This window comes from Pseudophryne corroboree, chromosome 1, assembly GCF_028390025.1.
Source record: "Pseudophryne corroboree isolate aPseCor3 chromosome 1, aPseCor3.hap2, whole genome shotgun sequence".
NCBI lineage: Eukaryota > Metazoa > Chordata > Amphibia > Anura > Myobatrachidae > Pseudophryne > Pseudophryne corroboree.
In genome coordinates, this window is record NC_086444.1 from 50,416,697 (window position 1) to 50,443,134 (window position 26,438).

Below are 26,438 nucleotides of genomic sequence, written 5' to 3' on the forward strand. Positions count from 1 at the left end.
CAAGCACTGGTGCAGCATCAGTCAAATACTCCACTTTTATTTACGTACATGTGAAATGTGTTTAATACAGTCACAAAGACACAAAGTATATATATTTATGAATATAGTAACAACATGACAGCAGCAAGACCTCTTACCTGGACAACCACAGAAAGTATTCATGCACTTTAAATATTTACAGAAAAAAATATATATATTTATATATATATAAAATTAATACAAAATAAACATATGGATACACAATTGATATAAAATGAAACAAACAAAAAACGAACAAATAAAATTAGATCCTAGAAGTCTCACAGAGAAAAAGATTTGTATGAAAAGGGACAATACTCTACCTATCCTGTGTCCTAAATCTTACATATTATAATAAGTTATAGCATCACATAACTGTGCAAATGAAAGTAGGGACCCCGAGAACAGTTGTGTGTGTTTGACATGAATCAGTTCCGATTGTTACGTGTAACGACAGTTATACTAATGTTCCCTCCCTACAATTCTGACTGCTCGCCCGTTACCTGCCTTCTGGAGTGCATATCCTACAATTAAAGTAGACAGAATTATTTGTTTTTTAAAAGACAAATGGGCAAACATTACATTTTTTATGAGGTATTTGGCTGTACACACATTCAACATTGGTCTGGCCCCCATGGACCATTAAAAATGCATATAAAATCTGAACATCGAGGACAATTCTAGCTACAGATTCCCTTTTTGAATAAGACTGAGATACACTTTTCATCTCAGGGTTGTGTCTTGGTTACACGTTGGCGGACGTACACTGCGAATCTCAAGAAATTTTGAATATTCTTGTGTTTTCTTTTTAAAGACAGCAAATAAATGGCATTCTGTACCAATGTCTTCTGTCTTATTTAAATCCCTAGTGATCTTTAAAGAGCAACTTGAGTCCAGAATTGAAATGATGATACATGGACCATGATGGTGAAATGCGTTGCGTTGCTCTAACACTGCACTGCGGCTTTGTAAAGTGGGAATGAGGCATTGTTCTCCCTTTCATTGCAGGGTGATGAAGCCACATGCCACATCTGTAACACAAAGCTGTAATAGGATCTGATACATAAGGAAAAACAAGTTATATTGTAAAGCACGGCGTGTCAGTTTGGCTTACTGTAACATCACTGACTCTGCTTCTTTGTATAAACCTACCAGTATGCTGCCTGTGTGAATCTGTAATGTTACCCAGGACTGCTCGCTAATAGCACAATACAGGGGCAGAACAGTGCATTACAGCAAAATTGCTGTAGTGTACCTCAACCTCCCGTAATGTGCTCAGAAGATACATCTGTACTGCTCCCAAAAAATCTGAGATCTCGGGGAGAGGGAGAACATGCCACATTGTCAACACCCACCCACCCCTACCTCCGTGCACTCTAGGCTGTTGCAACAGCTGCCGTTCCACCGCCGGCACAAATTCTAGCAGAAAGTTGGAGCAACTCCTTAGTCAAGGCACAGTCAGCATCCAACACATATTTATGTTTTAATATTAAAAAGTTACTTAATTATCTTTTTACACCCTATTCTACTGGTGACTCCTTTGTATTGAAGTCTCGTGATTTTGGGGCTGATTTGGAGTGGTACATGGGCCCTCTTGCAGAGCGCGCATTTGTGTGTTTATGAACTGTGCTTGCTCCATATGATGTTGGCATTACGCATTTCGCTCCATGCAGGCAAACGGGCAAAGGGAGCAATTACAGTGGACTTGAGCATAACCCTACATTAGTCTTTGTTGCTAGTACATGTGGCTTATGCATTAAGGATGGTTTCTAGAGGGGGGGGGGGGGGGTCATGCAGGGTTGATAGCTGGGTACCAGTTTAAAGAGACCATCCAGCGTCAGGTTTAGTAGGTCATTATTTGCGAGGTAGCCCAGAAATTTACCTCTGACTGTCTAGTGTCCCTAGACCTGCCAGACACAATATAATCCAGATTTTTCAAGTTTTTAAGTTCGGTGTGTCTAACACAGACTGAAAGGGATGCACAATTGCTCGGCAGAAACGCAGCGTACGGATTGGCAGGGAAGGTCAGTGATGTCACAGCAGCTATAATAACTGCAGTCTGAGTTTTTTGTGTGCTTCAACAGACCCTAAAGACACTGTCCTAAAATGGTGGGAGCAGCTTAAGAGCGCTGAGAAGTAATACTCTGCAACAGAGCTGCATTGAGACGTAAAGCACTTTGTTGAGATGAGTGAACGGACCCTGGCCAAATTAGAAGAGTAGGTGGAACCACCAATATATAAATAGGTAGACTATACCTGTTTACAAAAAAAAGCATATTACAGTAACCCGTGGCCTGTACTGGCATAAATGCAGTAATAGAAATAATACTTTGGAAAGTGAGACCCCCTCCCCCCCCCCCTCCTCCACTGAAAACATAAAGAGAACAATTTTGCAGCAAAAACAAAATATCCGTAACCATTTTCTGCACCTCCTCAGCAATAAATCACATTCAGTCAGGGGAGGTGAATACAGATTTTTTTTTTTCCCTTAGAAGAAGCTTGTGGCTTCTTATTGGTCAAAGGCTGCACCCTAAAAACGGAACTGTAATACAGAAACGGGGGAGCACACGGTACAGCCAAACATGTCAGCATGCTCCAATTGTCATTGTAAATGGAGTCTGCTCTTATTATTGAGGAAAAAGTCACTTAACGCAAAAGTCAGGCTGGCCTGATTCCCATGCCCAGGCAATGGCACCTAAAATGTTTTGCTACTTTACAGGTTGCGAGTTGTTTCAGACTACCCGGCTCTAACACTGACGCCATAGTGCCCACATTACAGGAATGAATGTAATGCCGTATGTGAATATAGTTACACATCATATCTTTACAGCACCACAGAGCAAAACAGAACCACTTTTACATCTCTGTGACATGTGATCAATCAGGGATATTAATAAAATAAAAAAACAAATTGTGTACTGGCCAAAAGTGCAATTGCATGTTTCCTCGCAATTCGTAAACGCCATTAGAAAAGTGACAGAATGTGACTAGTTGCCGTGGGTTACAGAACTCTTTTAGTGTGCACCAGTTGCCATAACATCCCCCAGATTATCTCTAGCCCCGGTATATATAACTATGCCCATTCATATATCTTTCTGAAGCATTCAGAAATAGCCTAAGCGGCACCTATCTGTACCACCTGTATACTGCCAATGTTCATCTATCACGGAAAGCAGACTGGCAGTGGTTAAATATCCTTCTCACCTATGAGATAATACAGTATAAAAAAAGAAAAATTTCTTCATTGATACAGTCAAGAGTATCAAAAAAGTATTCTATATATACATCTGTTACGACGCGTTTTACATGGAACACTGCTTTATGGTGCACTGTAAAAGTATCTTAAAGGCAGATTATATGATAGAACTAAATCTTTCCCACAAGGTCGTAGCATTCCTTCGGCCCTCTCCAGTTTTTTTTTCCACAAGTAAAACACTGAGTCTTTCCCAGAGATCTATATCTCTGTGGAGCCGACGCACAGTCAAGTCATTTCTCCACAGAGGTCATCCTTTTAGATTTGATGAACGCCATGCCGTGAGTCCTCATGTGAGTGTTTAAGGCAGCTTCAGTTTCGAACGTCTTTGCGCAGACTTTGCACGTCTTGTCTGAGGTCGCATTGCCCACTGCCTTACTCCCAACTCTCAGTTCGTTTTCTTGTTGATTGTCCTCTCCAGAACCGTTCTGCTTGGCCGATGCCTGCGGTTCCTTGAGCTTATGAACAATGAAGAGGTGCCTGGAGAGGGAGACATGCGACGTGTAGCAAAGGCCGCATTCTTGGCACTGGTACGAGGACCCATCTGACCTGTGCTGGGGTATGTGCTCGTGAAACTGCAGGAGGTTTTCGGTGGTGAAGCCGCAGACCGCACATTTGTGGACTTTGAAGACGTTGATCTTCAGTTTCTTCAGCGGCTGAGTAATTGTTCCCTTTGGCGATCGGAACTCGCGAACAGTCTCCTCTACCATTTTTCGCTTTGGCGTAGGCTCCTGATATGAAGATAGGAGGTATAAGAATATAATAACACATTATTGGAAATTGCCCATCTTATAATTGGTGCATACTGATGTCAGGACACGTGGATTGTATACGGCCTCAAAAGCCAATTTTCCCAACAGGTCATGATTTCAGGATTTCTGTCGGTTAGTAAATGTGCAATGTAGCCCCTGAAACACAATATTGATTAAGATCGATTTGATGTTCTCCGACATTCCTGCCCCATTACTCAACTCAACTTGGTTAAGGCTCAAACACTTACACACCTAATGACTTTCATTACACCTATCGATCCAAACTTTATAGTTTGAAAGGATTATACATGAATAAGAAAAATATTAACAGGAGGGCTTGGAGCAGAGAGAACAGCATTAATGAACAAGCACAAAAACAGTGGCTCTCTGATTGCCTAGCCTATAGCTCAGCATCTCGGCTGTTGGGATGCCGGCAGTCATGTGACTGACACACCGGAATCCCGACACCACTCGGGACACAATCAATGGATCACCGACATCCGGGATGGCGAAGGTGGGTATCGGGTTTCAGGGGTAGGGTTAGGGCCTGGAGAGGAATGGGAGTGGTTAGGGTTAGGCACTAAGGGGAGTGGTGAGCCCTAACCGACACCCCCGGAAGGTCAGCAATAGCCGCCACCCCACAAGGGTTACGGTAGGGGACAGGAGGGGAGGGATCTACACTGTCGGGATGCCGCTGTCAGTCATGTGACCACTGCCATCCCCAACGCTGAGATTTCGTATGTATTCTGCTAGAAACTCTAATGTGCACATTAGACAAATGCATAAAATACAAATAGGGCGAAATGCAAAAAATACAAACAGGGGGAAATAAAAGGGGTGAAATAGATCAAGCCTTCTAAGGAATGGAGAAGACTATGAAGCCTTCTAAGGAATGGATAAGAATATGAAGCCTTCTAAGGAATGGAGAAGAATATGAAGCCTTCTAGGGAATGGAGAAGAATATGAAGCCTTCTAGGGAATGGAGAAGAATATGAAGCCCTCTAAGGAATGGAGAAGAATATATAGCCTTCTAAGGAATGGAGAAGAATATGAAGCCTTCCAAGGAATGGAGAAGAATATGAAGCCTTCTAGGGAATGGCGAAGAATATGAAGCCCTCTAAGGAATGGAGAAGAATATATAGCCTTCTAAGGAATGGAGAAGAATATGAAGCCTTCCAAGGAATGGAGAAGAATATCAAGTCTTCTAAGGAATGGGGAAAAATATCAAGTCTTCTAAGGAATGGAGAAGAATATCAAGTCTTCTAAGGAATGGAGAAGAATATCAAGTCTTCTAAGGAATGGAGAAGAATATAAAGCCTTCTAAGGAATGGAGAAGTGGACAAGTTGCCCGTAGCAACCAATAAGCTTAAAAAAAATACAAATAGGGGGAAATGCAAAAAATACAGATAGTTGGAAATAAAAGGGGTGAAATAGATCAAGCCTTCTAAGGAATGGAGAAGACTGAAGCCTTCTAAAGAATGGATAAGAATATGAAGCCTTCTAAGGAATGGAGAAGAATATGAAGCCTTCTAGGGAATGGAGAGGAATATGAAGCCTTCTAGGGAATGGAGAAGAATATGAAGCCCTCTAAGGAATGGAGAAGAATATATAGCCTTCTAAGGAATGGAGAAGAATATGAAGCCTTCCAAGGAATGGAGAAGAATATGAAGCCTTCTAGGGAATGGCGAAGAATATGAAGCCCTCTAAGGAATGGAGAAGAATATATAGCCTTCTAAGGAATGGAGAAGAATATGAAGCCCTCTAAGGAATGGAGAGGAATATGAAGCCTTCTAGGGAATGGAGAAGATTATGAAGCCTTCTAGGGAATGGAGAAGAATATGAAGCCTTCTAGGGAATGGTGAAGAATATGAAGCCTTCTAGGGAATGGAGAAGAATATGAAGCCTTCTAGGGAATGGAGAAGAATATGAAGCCTCCTAAGGAATGGAGAAGAATATGAAGCCACCTAATGAATGGGGAAAAATATGAAGCCTTCCAAGGAATGGAGAAGAATATGAAGCCTTCCAAGGAATGGAGAAGAATATCAAGTCTTCTAAGGAATGGAGAAGAATATCAAGTCTTCTAAGGAATAGAGAAGAATATCTAGCCTTCTAAGGAATGGAGAAGAATATGAAGCCTTCCAAGGAATGGAGAAGAATATGAAGCCTTCTAGGGAATGGCGAAGAATATGAAGCCCTCTAAGGAATGGAGAAGAATATATAGCCTTCTAAGGAATGGAGAAGAATATGAAGCCTTCCAAGGAATGGAGAAGAATATGAAGCCTTCCAAGGAATGGAGAAGAATATCAAGTCTTCTAAGGAATGGGGAAAAATATCAAGTCTTCTAAGGAATGGAGAAGAATATCAAGTCTTCTAAGGAATGGAGAAGAATATCAAGTCTTCTAAGGAATGGAGAAGAATATCAAGCCTTCTAAGGAATGGAGAAGTGGACAAGTTGCCCGTAGCAACCAATAAGCTTAAAAAAATACAAATAGGGGGAAATGCAAAAAATACAGATAGTTGGAAATAAAAGGGGTGAAATAGATCAAGCCTTCTAAGGAATGGAGAAGACTGAAGCCTTCTAAAGAATGGATAAGAATATGAAGCCTTCTAAGGAATGGAGAAGAATATGAAGCCTTCTAGGGAATGGAGAGGAATATGAAGCCTTCTAGGGAATGGAGAAGATTATGAAGCCTTCTAGGGAATGGAGAAGAATATGAAGCCTTCTAGGGAATGGTGAAGAATATGAAGCCTTCTAGGGAATGGAGAAGAATATGAAGCCTTCTAGGGAATGGAGAAGAATATGAAGCCTCCTAAGGAATGGAGAAGAATATGAAGCCACCTAATGAATGGGGAAAAATATGAAGCCTTCCAAGGAATGGAGAAGAATATGAAGCCTTCCAAGGAATGGAGAAGAATGTCAAGTCTTCTAAGGAATGGAGAAGAATATCAAGTCTTCTAAGGAATAGAGAAGAATATCGAGTCTTCTAAGGAATGGAGAAGAATATCAAGTCTTCTAAGAAATGGAGAAATGGACAAGTTGCCCGTAGCAACCAATAAGCTTCTACCTAACATTTATCAAGTATATTCTATAAAATAAGATTTTAAACCTACCGGTAAATCTTTTTCTCCTAGTCCGTAGAGGATGCTGGGGACTCCGTAAGGACCATGGGGAATAGACGGGCTCCGCAGGAAACATGGGCACTATAATGAAACTTTAGAATGGGTGTGCACTGGCTCCTCCCTCTATGCCCTTCCTGCAGACCTCAGTTAGAGAAACTGTGCCCAGAGGAGACGGACAGTACGAGGAAAGGATTTTGTTAATCCAAGGGCAAGATTCACACCAGGCCACACCATCCACACCATATAACCTGGAATATACGTACCAGTCAACAGCATGAAACAGACCAGAATCAGTCAAAGACTGAACAAAACTGTAACATAACCCTTATGCAAGCAAATAACTATATACAAGTCTTGCAGAATGTTGTCCGCACTAGGACGGGCGCCCAGCATCCTCTACGGACTAGGAGAAAAAGATTTACCGGTAGGTTTAAAATCTTATTTTTTCTTACGTCCTAGAGGATACTGGGGACTCCGTAAGGACCATGGGGATTATACCAAAGCTCCCAAACGGGCGGGAGAGTGCGGATGACTCTGCAGCACCGATTGAGCAAACATGAGGTCCTCCTCAGCCAGGGTATCAAACTTGTAGAATTTTGCAAAAGTGTTTGAACCCAACCAAGTCGCCGCTCGGCAAAGCTGTAATGCCGAGACGCCTCGGGCAGCCGCCCAAGAAGATCCCATCTTCCTTGTGGAATGGTCCTTCACCGAATTAGGTAACGGCAATCCAGCCGTAGAATGAGCCTGCTGAAACGTGTTACAGATCCAGCGAGCAATAGTCTGCTTAGAAGCAGGAGCACCAACCTTGTTGGCTGCATACAGGACAAACAGAGCTTCTGTTTTCCTAATCTGAGCCGTCCTGGCTACGTAAATTTTTAAGGCCCAGACTACATCAAGGGATTTGGAATCCTCCAAATCTCCCGTAGCCACAGGCACCACAATAGGTTGGTTCATATGAAAAGAGGAAACCACCTTAGGCAAAAATTGAGGACGAGTTCGCAACTCAGCTCTGTCCACATGGAAAATCAGATAGGGGCTTTTGTGAGATAAAGCCGCCAACTCAGACACTCGCCTTGCAGACGCCAAGGCCAACAACATAACCACTTTCCAAGTGAGATATTTTTATTCCACGGTTTGAAGAGGCTCAATCCAATGAGACTTAAGGAACTGTAACACCACGTTAAGGTCCCATGGTGCCACTGGGGGCATAAAAGGAGGCTGGATATGCAGCACTCCCTTCACAAAAGTCTGGACTTCTGGTAGAGAAGCCAATTCCTTCTGAAAGAAAATAGACAGGGCCGAAATATGTACCTTAATGGAACCAAATTTTAGGCCCAAATTCACTCCAGTCTGTAGGAAGTGGAGAAAACGGCCCAGATGGAATTCCTCCGAAGGAGCATTCTTGGTTTCACACCAAGATACATACTTCCTCCAGATACGGTGATAATGTTTCGCTGTCACCTCCTTCCTAGCCCCTATCAGAGTAGGAATGACCTCATCTGGAATGCCCTTTTCGGTTAGGATCCGGCGTTCAACCGCCATGCCGTCAAACGTAGCCGCGGTAAGTCTTGGAATAGACAGGGCCCCTGTTGCAACAGGTCCTCTCTGAGAGGAAGAGGCCACGGATCTTCTGTGAGCATTTCCTGTAGCTCCGGATACCAGGCCCTTCGAGGCCAATCTGGAACAATGAGAATTGCCTGTACTCCTTTTCGTCTTATGATTCTCAATATTTTTGAGATGAGAGGAAGAGGAGGGAACACATAGACCGACTGGAACACACACGGAGTCACCAGGGCATCCACTGCTACTGCCTGAGGGTCCCTTGACCTGGCACAATACCTCGGGAGCTTTTTGTTGAGGCGTGACGCCATCATGTCTATTTGAGGCAGTCCCCACTGACTTGCGATCTCTGCAAAGACTTCTTGATGAAGTCCCCACTCTCCTGGATGGAGATCGTGTCTGCTGAGGAAGTCTGCTTCCCAGTTGTCCACTCCCGGAATGAAGACTGCTGTCAGAGCGCTTACATGATTTTCCGCCCAGCGAAGAATTCTGGTGGCTTCTGCCATTGCCACTCTGCTCCTTGTTCCGCCTTGGCGGTTTACATGAGCCACAGCCGTGACGTTGTCTGACTGAATCAGAACCGGTAGGTCGCGAAGCAAATTCTTTGCTTGACGTAGGTCGTTGTATATGGCACACAATTCCAGTACGTTGATGTGTAGGCAAGCCTCCTGGCTTGACCACAGACCCTGGAAGGTTCTTCCCTGTGTGACTGCTCCCCAGCCTCGGAGGCTCGCATCCGTTGTCACCAGAACCCAGCCCTGAATGCCAAACCTGCGACCCTCTAGAAGGTGAGCACTCTGCAGCCACCACAAGAGAGATATCCTAGCCCTTGGGGACAGGCTGATCATCTGATGAATATGTAGATGTGACCCGGACCACTTGTCCAGAATGTCCCACTGAAAGGTCCTCGCATGGAACCGCCAAATGGAATGGCCTCGTAAGACGCCACCATCTTTCCCAGAACTCGAGTGCATTGATGGACCGACACCCTTTTTGCCTTTAACAGGTCCCTGACCACGTTCTGGAGTTCCTGGGCCTTTTCCATTGGAAGAAAAATCCTTTTTCGTTCCGTATCCAGAATCATGCCTAAGAAAGGCAAACGGGTCGTTGGAACCAACTGTGACTTTGGTAGATTGAGAATCCAGCCGTGCTGTTGAAACACCCTCAGGGAGAGTGACACGCTGTTCAGCAACTGCTCTCTCGATCTCGCTTTTATTAGGAGATCGTCCAAGTACGGGATAATTGTGACACCCTGCTTGCGCAGGAGCACCATCATTTCTGCCATCACCTTGGTGAAAATCCTCGGGGCCGTGGAAAGCCCAAACGGCAACGTCTGAAATTGGTAGTGACAATCCTGTACAGCAAATCTCAGGAACGCCTGATGAGGAGGATATATGGGGACATGAAGGTAAGCATCCTTTATGTCCAGGAACACCATATAATCCCCCCCCTCCAGGCTGGCGATTACCGCTCTGAGCGATTCCATCTTGAATTTGAACCTTTTCAAGTATAGGTTTAAGGATTTTAAATTCAGAATGGGTCTGACCGAACCATCTGGTTTCGGTACCACAAACAGGGTTGAGTAGTACCCCGTCCCCTGTTGAAGCAGGGGCACCTGGACCACCACTTGTTGAAGACACAGCTTTTGAATTGCATTTAAAACTACTTCCCTCTCCGGGGAAGAAGCTGGTAGGGCCGATTTGAAAAACCGGCGAGGAGGCACCTCTTCGAATTCCAGCTTGTAACCCTGGGAAACAATGTCTATTGCCCAGGGATCCACCTGTGATTGAACCCAGACGTGGCTGAAAAGCCGAAGACGTACCCACACTGGGACGGACTCCCTCAGGGGAGCCCCAGCGTCATGCGGTGGATTTTGTAGAAGCCGGGGAGGACTTCTGTTCCTGGGAACTAGCTGTAGTTGGCAGCTTTTTCCCTCTGCCCCTACCTCTGGCGAGAAAGGAAGATCCCCGTACTCTCTTGGATTTATGCGACTGAAAGGACTGCATCTGATAATGTGGCATTTTCTTTTGCTGTGAGGAAACATAAGGTAAAAAAATGGATTTACCTGCAGTAGCTGTGGAAACCAGGTCCGTGAGACCTTCCCCAAATAATTCCTCACCCTTGTAAGGCAAAACCTCCATATGCTTCTTTGAGTCGGCATCACCCGTCCATTGTCGGGTCCACAGGGCTCACCTAGCAGAAATCGCCATGGCGTTGGCTCTGGAACTCAGTAGGCCAACGTCTCTCTGAGCATCTCTCATATATAGGACAGCATCCTTAATATGGCCCAAAGTCAATAAAACTGTATCCTTATCCAGTGTATCAATTTCAGCAGACAAGGTCTCTGTCCACGCTGCTACAGCGCTACAAACCCAAGCCGACGCTATTGCCGGTCTGAGTAATGTACCAGTATGTGTGTAAATTGACTTCAACGTAGTCTCTTGCCTGCGATCAGCAGTATCCTTGAGGGTTGCGGTATCTTGAGACGGGAGCGCCACCTTTTTGGATAAGCACGTCAACGCTATGTCCACTCTGGGAGAGGATTCCCACCGTATCCTGTCCTTAGCCGGGAAAGGATACGCCATAAGAATCCTTTTGGGAATCTGCAGTTTCTTGTCTGGAGTTTCCCAAGCCCTTTCAAACAACTCATTTAGCTCATGTGAAGGGGGGAAAGGTTACCTCAGGTTTCTTTTCCTTATACATGCGCACCTTCGTGTCCGGGACCGAGGGGTCATCTGTGATACGCAACACATCTTTTATAGCAATAATCATATAATGAATACTTTTTGCCAATTTAGGCTGCAACCTCGCATCATCATAGTCGACACTGGAGTCAGAATCCGTGTCGGTATCAGTGTCTGCTACTTGGGATAGTGGGTGCTTTTGAGACCCAGAAGGGCCCTGTGACATAGTGAAAGGCAGGGACTGACTCCCTGTATTACCCCTGGACTCCGCTTTGTCCAACCTTTTGTGCAATAAATTCACATTTGCATTTAAAACATTCCACATATCCAACCAATCAGGTGTCGGCATTGCCGACGGAGACACCACACTCATTTGCTCCACCTCCTCCCTAGAAGAGCCTTCCGCTTCAGACATGCCGACACACGCGTACCGACACCCCACACACTCAGGGAAATCTCTAAACTGGAGATAGTACCCCCAACCAGGCCCTTTGGAGAGACAGAGAGAGAGTATGCCAGCACACACCCAGCGCCAATGACCCTGGAAACACAAGTCCCAGCAATATACGGCGCTTCTTTGCTTTATATATAAATATATTGACTGCGCTCAAATTATGTGCCCCCCCACCTCTTCAAAGCCCTCTGTCACCGTGTTCAGCAGGGGAGAGTCCGGAGAGCCAGCTTCTCAGCAGCATGCTGTGGAGAAAATGGCGCTGGTTAGTGCTGAGGGAACAAGCTCCGCCCCCTCACCGGCGGGCTTCCGTCCCGCTCCAAATACAAAATAACCTGGCGAAGGACTGTACATCATACTGCCATAGCTGAATATACCTGTAATGCCAGTAAAGAGGATTATTGCTGCCCAGGGCGCCCCCCCTGCGCCCTGCACCCATCTGAGCCTGTGTGTGTGTGCGGGTGCAATGGCGCGCAGCGTTACCTCAGTGAAGATCGTAGTCTTCTGCCGCCTGTGAAGTCTTCTTTTTCGTATACTCACCCGGCTTCAATCTTCCGGCTCTGCGAGGAGGACGGTGGCGCGGCTCCTGGACGAACTGCAAGGGTGAGTGCTGCGTTCCGACTCCCTCTGGAGCTAATGGTGTCCAGTAGCCTAAGAAGCAGAGCCTATCACTGAAGTAGGTCTGCTTCTCTCTCCTCAGTCCCACGGCGCAGGGAGCCTGTTGCCAGCAGGACTCCCTGAAAATAAAAAACCTAACAAAATTCTTTATTACAGAGAAACTCAGTAGAGCTCCCCTGTAGTGCCTCTATTCTCCTCTGGGCACAGGATCTAACTGGGGTCTGGAGGAGGGGTATAGAGGGAGGAGCCAGTGCACACCCATTCTAAAGTTTCTTTATAGTGCCCATGTCTCCTGTGGAGCCCGTCTATTCCCCATGGTCCTTAGGGAGTCCCCAGCATCCTCTAGGACGTAAGAGAAAATATAATAAGAAGTTTTAGAAGCTTTGATGCATCTTCCCCTATATACAGTATGTTAAGTGTTTATGGGAAAACCTACCTTTTTTACTTCTTTCACCTCTGAAGTCTCCATGGTCTTTGTTACTCCTCCGTCTTTCCCTTCCGGCTCCTTGATGCCGTGCATGAGCTGAATGTGTTTCTCTAACATTAAGCGCTTAGTGAAAGCCCGCTTAGAATCAGGGCAATGCCTAGGAAATGAAACATGCACTTTAGTTCCAATAAAAAGATTGCTACGTTACACCAAGAAATGACAATGGTCACTTGTACAGTTGCCCATAATGGACCTGATGCAAAGTGGAACGTAGTCCTGTTTGGTAGCATATGTCAAAGTCAGAAAAATGTCTCTATGCACGTTGCCATATTTGCACCGCACACTGGTCCGCGCTGCGCATGCGTACGCTCTCCCGTGAAGGCGCATACCCGCGATAGCGTGCACTCGCAGGCGCGGTATGCGTATTTACGGTAGAGTTTATGTAGTCGTAGCGTGCGACTCATTCGTTACAAATGTTCACAATTAATGTAGTTTGTAGATCATGGTCACCTTGATAGATTCTGAAAGTCTGGTTAAAATAGAAGGTCCCTGTTTAAAGGAATCCCTCTTTGTATTGTACGAAGGGTCTGACAGGAATCATACAGCAGTGTTTGGTACCCATCGGAAGAGTATTTAATTAGTAATATTCCGGTGTTGGTTTGGAGCGTATTAATCGCTCGTGCGAATAGTTATGGACATAAGAAGTTTATGTCCATTTCTATTATTTACACATACTCAGGTATGCGGCGGGAAACCCAGTTTCCCACCCACCTGAGCTGTTGGAAATCGTCACAGCCCACCTGTATGAATCACCCTATGACCTTTTGTTATGATGCAGGGCCGAATTCCTTCGGCCAATGGACAATGGGATTGTAGGACCAGGAGATTGCATTGTGTGTGGGGCATAAATAGGCAGGCCGACCACATCCAGCTCTCACTCTCTCATCAACGGTTATCTGCTGATAGCCGGGAGCTGGATATCGAGGCGCAGGCGATCATACCCTTTGTGCGTAAGTTTCTCTCCGTAATCATTGTCTTTCTGTGAGCCAATTTCTCTCATCTCTCTCTCTCTCTCTCTCTCTCTGTTCTGTTCTCTCATATCTCCCCTAGACTAGGCTAGTATTGTATTGTATTGTATTAGATAGTATTGTATTGTATTGCATTTAGGTCAGTGTAGTATTGTCTTTTTGTATTTATTGTTTAGTTCTGTGGTTAGGAAGTCTTTGTTATATTGTAGTGTATCATTTGTACTGTTATCCCCTTTTTACAAATATATTAGATATAATACAGTTAATAGGCTTTGGAACCTAAACCAGTATCTGTGTATTTTCTATAGTGTTAAGTGTTCACTTGAGCGTCGGTGACGCTCAAGCAGCTTTGTAGTTAGTCAGGTTACACAAGGTTGCACTTACACCCTGTATTCACATTAAGTTATTCTGTGTATTTCATTGGTATAAGGTTTAAACATTAAGGTATAGCGTTGTGAGCGTCTGCGCCGCTGGTGACCTCCTCGTGGTCTCGAGCGTATGCTACGCCATAGCGAATCATTACTCTAGTCATAGCCAATAACGTGTCCTGTGATCACTGGGCCGTGAGCGAACGTGACGCTTGAGCGTCTCGCCTACGGCTGAGCGATCGTTACGCAACTAGCGTACCATTACGGTACTTCTTAAGCAAACAGCGTACAGTGTTCTTAGACTTCATAAAGGGTTATAATTACGACAAAAGGAATTTAGCATTGTCAATTGGGGACTCGTCCTATCCTTCTCATATCTGCACTAGGTAGATCAGCAGACATTATCCCCCAGCAAAGGGTGGGAGGTTGTCTCCCAGTGCTGACGGGATAAGCGTCTGCTTCGCTTAGATAAAGAGTGCTGAAGGAATCCGGGAACCGGAAGTAAGAACAAAACGCTTGTGTCTTTTAAAAACTGTTTTATTTCTCTTCTGTCTTGCGTATACACGCACGCATACATTTATCTGCATTTCTTTTTTTTTCAATTTCGTATATCACTATTCCTGTTTGCCAATTTTTATAGTTGATAGAAAGTGCTAAAAGAGATTTGCTGTTATTTCATAGTAGAGGTAATAGTTGAAGTATAGAACAACACACGATTTGTCTGAGATACAAGGCAGTCAGTGTGGATTGCGGTAGATGATCAGGGATCATTTACATTGATAAAAGTATATATTGTGTTACGGTGGATCTTTGCATTGCGTACACGTGTCGCTAACAAAGACTAGCGTACGCAATCCAAAGGCAGACGCACGCAGCGTTCACTACGCAACGTAGCGTCCGGTTACGCCCACGTAGCTCAAGTCACGAAAAGTTGAATTAGCGCAAAGCGATAATTAGCGCAAAGCGATAAGTAACGCACAGCGGTAGATAACGCGAAGCGGTAAATAACGCAAATCTATTTTTGGAAAAATCTGAAATTTAGTTTAACAGATCCTGCTCCTAATTGGTAACACTGTTGGACTGAAGACAATTTCTGCGCAGAAATAGATATAGAAACAAAGTGTACATGTGTTGAGTGAGTGTGGTTTTGTATACATAAGTTTATACAACTTTAAGGTGGAACCAAAAGGAAAGCCGGGTACTCGTCAAGGGACATACGTGTAAGTGACATATACGGTGGCTAGGGAGGCATCCCTGGTTAAATAATATTTGAGCATTAGAGTATAGCGGACCATAAGGTAACAAGACCAGGAGGTCATAAGGTAACAAGACCAGGAGGTCGTAAGGTAAAAGGTCCGCTATAAAAGTCCAGTGGCACAACGCCTGGGGTGTTGGTGCAGAACCCATATAGGCCATACAAGCTCTTGCTGAAGGAATCGCGGCCGGAAACATCGATTCCATTGATCTTTCAGTACATAACAAGTAGTGCTTGTGTACTGAACGATTGGACCGCACGTAATTGTGTGCAGTAGTTAGTAATCTGACCTAATACCATTAGAGTAAAGTGGTCACAAACGCTATTTGTACATTCTGACGTGATTTGTGTAATTTTTTATTTTTAAAGGGAAGTTCGCTGGTCACTCAGGAACTATCTAACAACCCCACCTTTACTGGAAAGAGTAAGTGTCCTGCGGGTAACCCTCATATGTTCCAGTAAACTGAAGGTTCCATAGGGGCCCTGTATCGAGTACGCCAGCACCACGTCGGTGTGATCAGGTCGTATTGGTCGAGGTGGGCGAGTGAGTGGGGTACTCGGTAAACCGCCACCGCCGGCCTACTGTGGAGTAATTTGGTTGTCTGAAAAGGCTTGCTGAAAACCTTGATACAGAGATCCAAGGAGGACTAAGCAACACCTGCAGACTATGGGGGCCAGTTGCTCAGGTAGGGGGCGATCAACCCTGGTTCAGGTTGATTCTGTGAACCGACCAGTTGGGTCGGCACGATATGTAATGTGTGAAAAATATGGAAGTCACACCGAATCTTTATGTGATGAATGGGAGAGAATGACTGTACAAGACAGGGACAAATTCCCAAGAATAGGTAGCTTTAGTCCAGAAGTGTTACAAAATTTAAGGAGGAGGATATGTCTCGTAAAATCAGCAAAGAGACGAATTCAGCATCATGATTATTTACAGTTATGGCACCAGGAAGGTGAGATACAGAGAGGTTTGGCTCTGGCGGCAGGATCTGGGGCAGTCAGGAAGCTGATAGCCACAGCTCCTCCTCCACCATACATTGCAGGAGAGAAGTTGATTGCGGAGAGAAACGCACTGGGTTGTAAAACACAAACTCTTAGTAACCTTGTAAATGTTAATGATGTTAACCAAATAACTCATGCAAGTATTAACCCGTGCAAGATGTACCCTGTTTTGAACCTTCCTCAGGAGTGTGATCAAGAAGACGATTCAGCAACAATTTCAGCTCTCTCTCTTGCAGCCACCATAGCAGAGACCACAGTAGGCACAGCGACACCCACGAGATTAGTGAAAGCCCCTAGCGGAGGGATAGGTGAGGTCGTGTCAACGGGTAAGTACGGCACCATGCACTACACTGAAACAATTGTACCACAACAAGCTGTAGAATCTACACAGGAAGAGGCTGTTAGAATTGCTCCTGTAAGGGTAATAGCAGTTCCCAATGGAAAAACAGATGTGTCTGGAGCCACTCCCATAAGGAACATTGCCATGTACACTCCATTTTCCAGAATGGAATTAAGAACAATAGTGTCCGAATTTCCTGACCCCAGGAAGGATTTAGTTGCTAGCCAAAAATACATCAGGGATCTAGGTAACACTGTAGAACCCAACAACAAGGATTGGCAGATACTGCTAAGAGCTTGTTTACCTTCCAATGTTGACGCAACTCAATTTTTAGCTGACTGTGCATTGGATAAAGATGTACCGCTTACAGACGTGTACAACAAGGATAATGTAAAAAGGATAAATTTACAGCTAAAGGAGTATTTCCCAGCCGTTGTTAAATGGAACAAGATATTTTCCATTAAGCAAAAGGAGTCCGAAACGGCAACAGAATATTTTCACCGGGCACTATTAGAAATGGCAAAGTACACTGGTATAGAAGACATTAAGACCAACCCAAACCATCGAGAAGTAGCAGTATCTGTACTGATGGATGGTTTGAAAGAAACATTAAAAGCTAGGGTACAGACCACGCAGCCATGTTGGCGAGGTCTGTCAGTGTCCACATTGAGAGAGGCTGCTATTGATCACGACAGAAACATCACTAGGCACAGGGAGTCGCAAAGTGATAAGTTGATGTCAGTAAGTATACAGGCGCTGACCACAAGGCAGCCTGCGTATGTACCACCGAATCCTGTGGGTAAGGCAAGTGTAATAACATGTTTTTCTTGTAACAGACCGGGACACTTTGCACGAGAATGTAGAACAAAGAATGTACAAAGATCTTTTCAACCCCCTAGACAACAACACAACACACGACATTGGGAGCAGGGTCCACAGAGGCGGAGTTTTGAGCCACATACAGGGGAAACAAAAAGATACCCCCCGAACAGAGATTGGCATGCCTCTGGTAGTTCCCAGCTAACTCCCTCACAAGTAGTTGCTGCCAACGGGATTCAGGGAGGTCAGCATACCCAATAGGGGTGTGGCCATACCTGTAATCTGCACCCAGTTAAGTTGATTGCTAGTCTTGGAAGCGAACCAGAAATTGCAATCAATGTAGCTGGTAAAACTTTAAACTTTCTTGTAGACACAGGGGCGGCCAAGTCAGTGATAAATTCGACAGTGGGCATGAGAACCACTGGTAGGACAATTCCAGCCATGGGAGTAACAGGAGTAGTCCAGCACTACCCTGTTAGCAAACCAGCCGAGATTACAATAGGGCCTTTGCATACCAAGCATTCCTTTTTGCTGGCTGCATCGGCACCAACTAATCTCCTGGGAAGAGACTTACTATGTAAAATGGGTTGCGTCATTTATTGTACTCCTGAAGGTGTATTCTTGGACATCCCTGAGAATCACGCTCAGGAAGTACGAGACATGTTAGACTCCCCATCAAAATTAATGTCACATTCCATTATGACAAATAGGAATCCATCCCAAGTAGAAGAGATGACATCTCAGATACCAGAGTCACTTTGGACAAAAGATGGACAGGACACTGGATTAATGGCAAACGTAGCTCCAGTAGTTGTACAAGTAAAAGATGGTAGGATAGCTCCAAAAATCCCACAGTATCCTCTGAAGCCAGAGGTGGAGTTAGGAGTTTTTCCCGTAATAGAGCGCTTGCTACAACAGGGCATTCTAGTAAGAACGTCCAGCACAGCAAATAGTCCCATCTTCCCTGTTAAAAAGAGTGGGGGGAGGGGTTACAGGCTAGTGCAGGATCTAAGGGGGATTAACAAAATAGTTGAGAGTCAGTTCCCCGTAGTGCCTAATCCAGCTGTCATCCTAATGCAAATTCCTCCCACTGCCAAATTTTTCACTGTTATTGACCTCTGCTCCGCATTCTTTTCGGTACCTCTGCACCCTGACAGCCAATATTTGTTTGCATTCACATACAGAGGAGTCCAATACACGTGGACTCGGTTACCCCAAGGTTTCATAGATAGTCCAAGTATATTTTCTCAGGCTTTGCATGATTGTTTACAGTCTTTCCAACCGGAGAGTGGATCAGTGTTGATACAGTACGTGGATGATCTACTACTGTGTTCTGATTCATTGGAAGCTTCCCTGAAGGATACGAAACAGCTCCTGTTTCATCTTTCAGACACAGGTCACAAGGTTTCCAAAGACAAGTTACAATTATGCCAAACTAAGGTAAAATATTTGGGACACTGTCTAACACAAGGACTGAGACACCTGACCGCTGATAGAATCCAAGCCATTAGAGACATGACACTGCCACAAACCCAACAACAGATCAGGACGTTTCTAGGAATGTGTGGGTATTGCCGTAATTGGATCCCAGGGTTTTCCATATTGGCGCTACCTTTGCAGGAAATGGTCTCCTCAAACAAACCTGATCGGATTTCGCATACAGACGAATCCGAAACAGCATTTGAGAGACTCAAACAGTGTCTAACGCAGGCACCAGCACTAGGTATGCCAGACTATGGGAAACCCTTTGAACTATACGGAACAGAAAGTGCTGGGTGCGCAGCAGGTGTACTAACACAAAAACACGGTGACGCCAGCAGGCCAATTGCATACTACAGCGCCCAGCTAGATACGGTAGCGCGATCCCTCCCCACATGCTTGCGTAGCGTTGCGGCGATAGCATTGCTAGTGACAAAAAGCGAAGATGTCGTGCTAGGCCACAACCTCACAATCCATACACCGCATGCGGTATCTGCCTTATTGAATTCTGCCCAAACCAGACACGTCTCATCAGCAAGGTTTACAAGATGGGAATTGGCATTAATGGCCCCAGTAAACATCACCATAAGGAGATGCAGTGCATTAAACCCTGCAACATTTCTCCCAGGTGTGCCTGGTCAGACACAAAGGGTGGAAGGTGAGAGTGATGGGGAAGGAGGATTTAATGCAAAGGAAGATACACATGATTGTATGGAATATTTGACCCAAAATTTTACCGCAAGGCCTGACATCAGTGACAATCCACTGGAAGATGCAGAACTCACGTTCTACACGGACGGTAGTTGTCACAGACAGTCAGACTCGGGAGACTTGTGTACTGGATACGCAGTCGTAGATGACCAAGACACCATAGAAGCGGAACCGCTAGGCCCACCTCACTCAGCCCAGGTTGCTGAACTGGTCGCCCTAACCAGAGCATGTGAATTGGCTAAGGGTAAGTCAGCCAATATCTACACCGATTCTAGATACGCGTTCGGGGTAGTCCATGATTTCGGAGCCCTATGGCGGCTCAGAAATTTCATGACGGCAGCTGGCACACCGATAGCGCATGCAGCTCATATAAAAAGGCTTCTAACAGCGATACAGGAACCCGACCGAGTGGCTGTTATCAAATGTAAAGCACATACATATAGCCAAGACCCAGTATCCCTTGGTAACAGCCGAGCAGACGAAGCCGCAAAGCTTGCAGCTGCTACCCCCATACGGACAGACACCACACAACTGATGGTATTTAATACCATCAACACACAAAAGTTGTGTGAGATGCAGAATTTGTGTTCCACACAGGAGAGAGCAGTCTGGAAGGCAAAGGGATATGGCCAGGAGTCCTCAGGGCTCTGGACGGATGGACATGGTAAACCGGTGGCCCCCAGGGCATACCTTCCATGTCTGGCTGAAGCAGCTCACGGGCTGACTCATCTAGGCAAGGAGGGGATGTGCAAATTGGTAAGAGCATACTGGTGCGCCCCAGGATTCTCCTCTCATGCGGGTAAAAGAGCAATGTCATGCCTTACCTGTCTGAGAAAGAATATTGGAAAAGCAATACCTACAGAACCATCCCATATCCCACCTGCCGGCGGCCCTTTCCAGGTAATACAAATTGACTTCATTCAATTACCCCCATGTCGAAATTTGAAATATGTACTTGTCTGTATAGATGTTTTCTCGAATTGGGTCGAAGCATTTCCAGCAGCTACAAATACTGCCATGTTTACAGCTAAGAAAATTGTGCAGGAATTTGTATGTAGATATGGTATCCCTAGAATCATTGAAAGTGATAGGGGTACCCATTTTACAGGTGATGTCTTTCAAGGAATGTGTAAGTTGATGGGAATTGATAGTAAGCTGCACACTCCGTACCGTCCACAGGCGAGTGCGAAGGTCGAAAGAGTGAACAGCACTATTAAAAATAAATTGAGTAAAGTAATGACAGAGACAGGATTGACGTGGCCAGAAGCTTTACCCATTGTTTTGTATAGCATCAGAACCACTCCCAGGTCCCCTCTTAATCTGTCTCCTTTTGAAATCTTGTTTGGTCGACAACCGCATGTCATGATTAACCCTCAGGATGATTTGAAATGTAACAATGAAGTAACTGTAAAATACTTAATTAACATGAGTAAACAGTTGAGGAGTCAAAATGATAATCTGAAGTTGGTGATTCCTGATCTACCAGGTAGTAATTGTCATGACATTGAACCTGGGGATTATGTAATGATACGAAATTTTCTACGCTCAGGTTGTCTTATTGATAGATGGGAAGGACCATACCAGGTCTTATTGACTAGCACCACAGCATTGAAGGTTGCTGAGAGAGAGACTTGGGTCCATTCATCCCACTGCAAAAAGGTTGCCGATCCAGAGAAGTCCCGTGATAAGGAACAGACGGTAGAGGTTGTATCACTGGAGTGTCTGTTCCAGGAGGACTGAGGCGGCACCTGAGCCTTGAAGACCGAAAGCAGTTGTCGACTCCCTTCTCCCTTTTATTGTTTTTCTCCACTTCCCAGCCCCTCTCCCTTAAAATTTCTTTTTCCCCCTTCTCATTCTTCTCTATTTCCTCCTCAAAGATGGACTTGCCCCAAGAGACTGTGATCCGGATTTTGATGTTAACCATGATGTTGACCAGAGCAGTCTGTTCCGGCGAGAGTACCATAGAGGTCGAGAGAGGTTCTGGAATGGGTTCCGATTATGATGATGGAGGCGTAGTTTTCCAAGATCAACCAAACCAACAAGCAAAGGCGAGTATCAGAAAACGATCCGATAGAAGAAATTGTGATGGATTGTTAGCTGAAGAAAATTGTATCTGTAGGCTCTGTGATAATCTGGTTGAAGATGGATGCATAAAGAAATGCCAATCTAGTTTTAATATCCATATGGACCGGCATCCATTGAGTGACTATCACTCCTTAGTGGGTAACGTGTTAAACCAAACAGATTGTTGGGTATGCTCTCAAGTACCTCAGGGTCACAGCAAATCAGGGCTAGTACCATTTCCTTTAACGTTAGGGGAGGTACTTGAGCTAAGTGGTGGGAGACCGGTGGATCGGAGGTTTAACATCTCCAGCCCTCCTAGTTTGAAGCTCCACCAATACCATGTGGATAGGTCCCTCTTATGTTTCAACATCTCCAATCCCAGAAAACCGGGAAATTGGGAAGTGTCATGGAGCAACCTTACCATGACCTTTTCACACAGAGCAGATAGAATGCCTACAGATACAGAGCTCGTACGCCATATAGCCAGTAGAGGAAAATCTTTTCGGTATCGATATACCTTAGGAAATAGGATTACTAGAGTTGGAGAGGTATCACCAGGATACTGTGCACATATCGTACAAACTGATACGTGCATTAAGCAGTTGGAAGAATTAGGGTCAGGAGATTTCACCTGGAAGGTTTGTAACATGGTCATGTCCTTCTCCGTCCCTTATGTTCTCCCCGATGACGCATATTTCATATGCGGGAGAAAGGCGTACAAGTGGCTTGCCCCAAACTCTGAAGGATTGTGTTATATTGGAAAAGTATTGCCTGAAGTGATGACTGTAACACATGACAAAATGAAGGACATACACCGTGGTGCCCAAGCTCCTTATACTCACACTCATTACGAGCACCGAGTTAAAAGACAACTGTCAGAAAGGTTAGAGCATCCGGCCTCTGATCTTATCCATGAATCCACCGGGATTCAGGTTCTGGTAGCGTTAGATTTCACTCGCACCGCTCGAGGTGTGATGAATTATAGATACATTTCCGCACTCGCCAATTTGTTAGATAATATCACTGAAATGTATGATGACACGTTTAGATACACTGGAAGAGAACTTCAAGCCTACAAAACAGAACTAGTTCAGCATAGGATGGTTCTTAATTATCTTACAGCAGTAACAGGCGGATATTGTGTTACATTGGCAACACAGTACGGCATAAAGTGTTGCACGTATATCACAAATAGCACCGAGGATCCGGTAGAGGTCATAGACCAAAAGATGGACGATATTCTGCAATTAAAGTGGGAATTTCGTCGAAAACACAATCTCACCCTTGCTGCTGTAGGTAATGAGCTGACTGGTTGGGTGTCATGGTTGAACCCGCGAAATTGGTTCTCCGGTTTAGGAGACTGGGCTCAAGGAGTCATAATGGATGTTGGAAAGTTTCTACTATGTATCTTGGGTGTCGTTATATCGATTGGATTGATATTTAGATGCGGGCAGGCTTTAATGAGGTGCAAACAAAGTACAAAAGTGATGAGCTTGAGGAGTGAGGAAACCGTAATTAACCTGGATTTGATTTATGACCCAATGATAGAAACCAGAATGTGATGAAAATGCGATTATACGGTCCGTTTCTTTCACCTGTTTTTCTGCTTTTCTCCAAGATACAAAGACCCCCTTGGACGAGGAAGTTGACGAGACGCTATACAGACAACAGACAAGCACCAAAGAAGAAGATTTGACAACTTTAAATATGGACACTTGATGAACTTTGCCATGGATCCCCAGTTTCCCTAGTATTTTTAAACTCACGCTAGCCCAACATTTTTGTAAATCTGATGGCACTGACAAAGCTTGTTGCTCATGCCTAAGGAGCAAAACAGCGCAAAGAAGACGACTCTCAACAGATACCGAACACAACTTCAACAACAGATGTACATTTCCCTGACATAGAATATCATTGCATTTTTCGTAAGTGTTCTTTATCTTCATCTCTACAACCCTCAGGTAACGACACACATAGACGATAGGGAATACAGGCACAGATATCAGCAACCACATACCTCCCCCATTCATGTATCATCAACTAAAATGTGCATCCCCATTTTGTTACAACCACAGCCGAAATGAGCTCGGTAGAGTTTGACAGCCCATCCACAGACCTGTACCACAGGATAAGAAGGAATTCAAATGTATACTTCGCAATACCTCGAAGCTTGATTTACCACACGTACGGCACGATGATACATGACCCTCCAAACATGGACTCATACACACATGCTTCTGCTTTCTCACTAGGTCATACCCTCGTCACACCTACTCCACTCTTCTCCCCTACCCAACCATGGAAATCAATTAACCCCTGACTTACATTTTTCTCCTTAAATATTTTAGAAGGTGGCAGTTATTATTGACTGCCAAAGGGTGGACTGTCAAAGTCAGAAAAATGTCTCTATGCACGTTGCCATATTTGCACCGCACACTGGTCCGCGCTGCGCATGCGTACGCTCTCCCGTGAAGGCGCATACCCGCGATAGCGTGCACTCGCAGGCGCGGTATGCGTATTTACGGTAGAGTTTATGTAGTCGTAGCGTGCGACTCATTCGTTACAAATGTTCACAATTAATGTAGTTTGTAGATCATGGTCACCTTGATAGATTCTGAAAGTCTGGTTAAAATAGAAGGTCCCTGTTTAAAGGAATCCCTCTTTGTATTGTACGAAGGGTCTGACAGGAATCATACAGCAGTGTTTGGTACCCATCGGAAGAGTATTTAATTAGTAATATTCCGGTGTTGGTTTGGAGCGTATTAATCGCTCGTGCGAATAGTTATGGACATAAGAAGTTTATGTCCATTTCTATTATTTACACATACTCAGGTATGCGGCGGGAAACCCAGTTTCCCACCCACCTGAGCTGTTGGAAATCGTCACAGCCCACCTGTATGAATCACCCTATGACCTTTTGTTATGATGCAGGGCCGAATTCCTTCGGCCAATGGACAATGGGATTGTAGGACCAGGAGATTGCATTGTGTGTGGGGCATAAATAGGCAGGCCGACCACATCCAGCTCTCACTCTCTCATCAACGGTTATCTGCTGATAGCCGGGAGCTGGATATCGAGGCGCAGGCGATCATACCCTTTGTGCGTAAGTTTCTCTCCGTAATCATTGTCTTTCTGTGAGCCAATTTCTCTCATCTCTCTCTCTCTCTCTCTGTTCTGTTCTCTCATATCTCCCCTAGACTAGGCTAGTATTGTATTGTATTAGATAGTATTGTATTGTATTGCATTTAGGTCAGTGTAGTATTGTCTTTTTGTATTTATTGTTTAGTTCTGTGGTTAGGAAGTCTTTGTTATATTGTAGTGTATCATTTGTACTGTTATCCCCTTTTTACAAATATATTAGATATAATACAGTTAATAGGCTTTGGAACCTAAACCAGTATCTGTGTATTTTCTATAGTGTTAAGTGTTCACTTGAGCGTCGGTGACGCTCAAGCAGCTTTGTAGTTAGTCAGGTTACACAAGGTTGCACTTACACCCTGTATTCACATTAAGTTATTCTGTGTATTTCATTGGTATAAGGTTTAAACATTAAGGTATAGCGTTGTGAGCGTCTGCGCCGCTGGTGACCTCCTCGTGGTCTCGAGCGTATGCTACGCCATAGCGAATCATTACTCTAGTCATAGCCAATAACGTGTCCTGTGATCACTGGGCCGTGAGCGAACGTGACGCTTGAGCGTCTCGCCTACGGCTGAGCGATCGTTACGCAACTAGCGTACCATTACGGTACTTCTTAAGCAAACAGCGTACAGTGTTCTTAGACTTCATAAAGGGTTATAATTACGACAAAAGGAATTTAGCATTGTCACATATATTGATAAAGTGATAATGAGGACTATTATAATAAGCGCACAGATAGAGATGTGCATACAGGCAAATACATTCATTTATTTCCGTGCAGTCAGGAGTAACAACAGCCGACTTGCAATCAAAACTGCATCAGGCCCAGTAAGTTTTACCATATTTTAATTATATATTATAGGAGGCACAAAATAAAAATAATGGGTTCTAAGTACTGAAAAGCTATTACCCAGCATTTGAGTGCTGGATCGTTTTGTCGGTTTCACCCAGACCCCCCCTACCCCCCCCAACCCTAGCACCCCCCCCCCCCCTGCCCCCCACCCACAAAAGCAAGTTACCGGGTGAAGCAATTCTACCGGGTATTTCTCCTGTGTGTAAGGGTCAACCTGGGTTGAAATTGCCGGGTCTTCAACCCTGGCAAAAACCAGGGCAGAAGTCCTGGGATTTTTGACCCGGGCTGATCCTTTCACATTGAAAACAACTCGGGTTGACCCAGCAAATTACCGGGTAAAAACCTGTGTCAAAGGGGTATAAGGCTGGGGCCACACATAGCTGCCAAGTGGGTCCCGTTCTTGGCCGGGAGGGGGGTTTTGTGTGCACAAGGATCCTGTTCTGCGGGATGCCGCAGAACAGGATCCGGCCAGTGACACGCCGGATTTCAATGGAA

The 26,438-nt window shown here is 44.8% G+C and overlaps 1 protein-coding gene across 4 annotated transcripts in view; it reads right to left on the minus strand.

Annotated features, from left to right (window-relative positions):
- Positions 1 to 16: 16 nt before the first annotated feature.
- The window catches only part of ZNF532 (zinc finger protein 532), a 128,785-nt gene continuing 102,363 nt past the window's right edge, over positions 17 to 26,438 (minus strand). For all 4 annotated transcript variants that reach the window (XM_063959407.1, XM_063959416.1, XM_063959390.1 and 1 more), the window contains 2 exons: positions 12,893 to 13,040; positions 17 to 4,002 (listed from right to left, as the gene is read on the minus strand). In XM_063959407.1, coding sequence (XP_063815477.1) covers positions 3,505 to 4,002; positions 12,893 to 13,040 — 646 coding nt within the window. In that variant the 3' untranslated portion in view covers positions 17 to 3,504. The remainder of the gene's footprint in view (positions 4,003 to 12,892; positions 13,041 to 26,438) is intronic.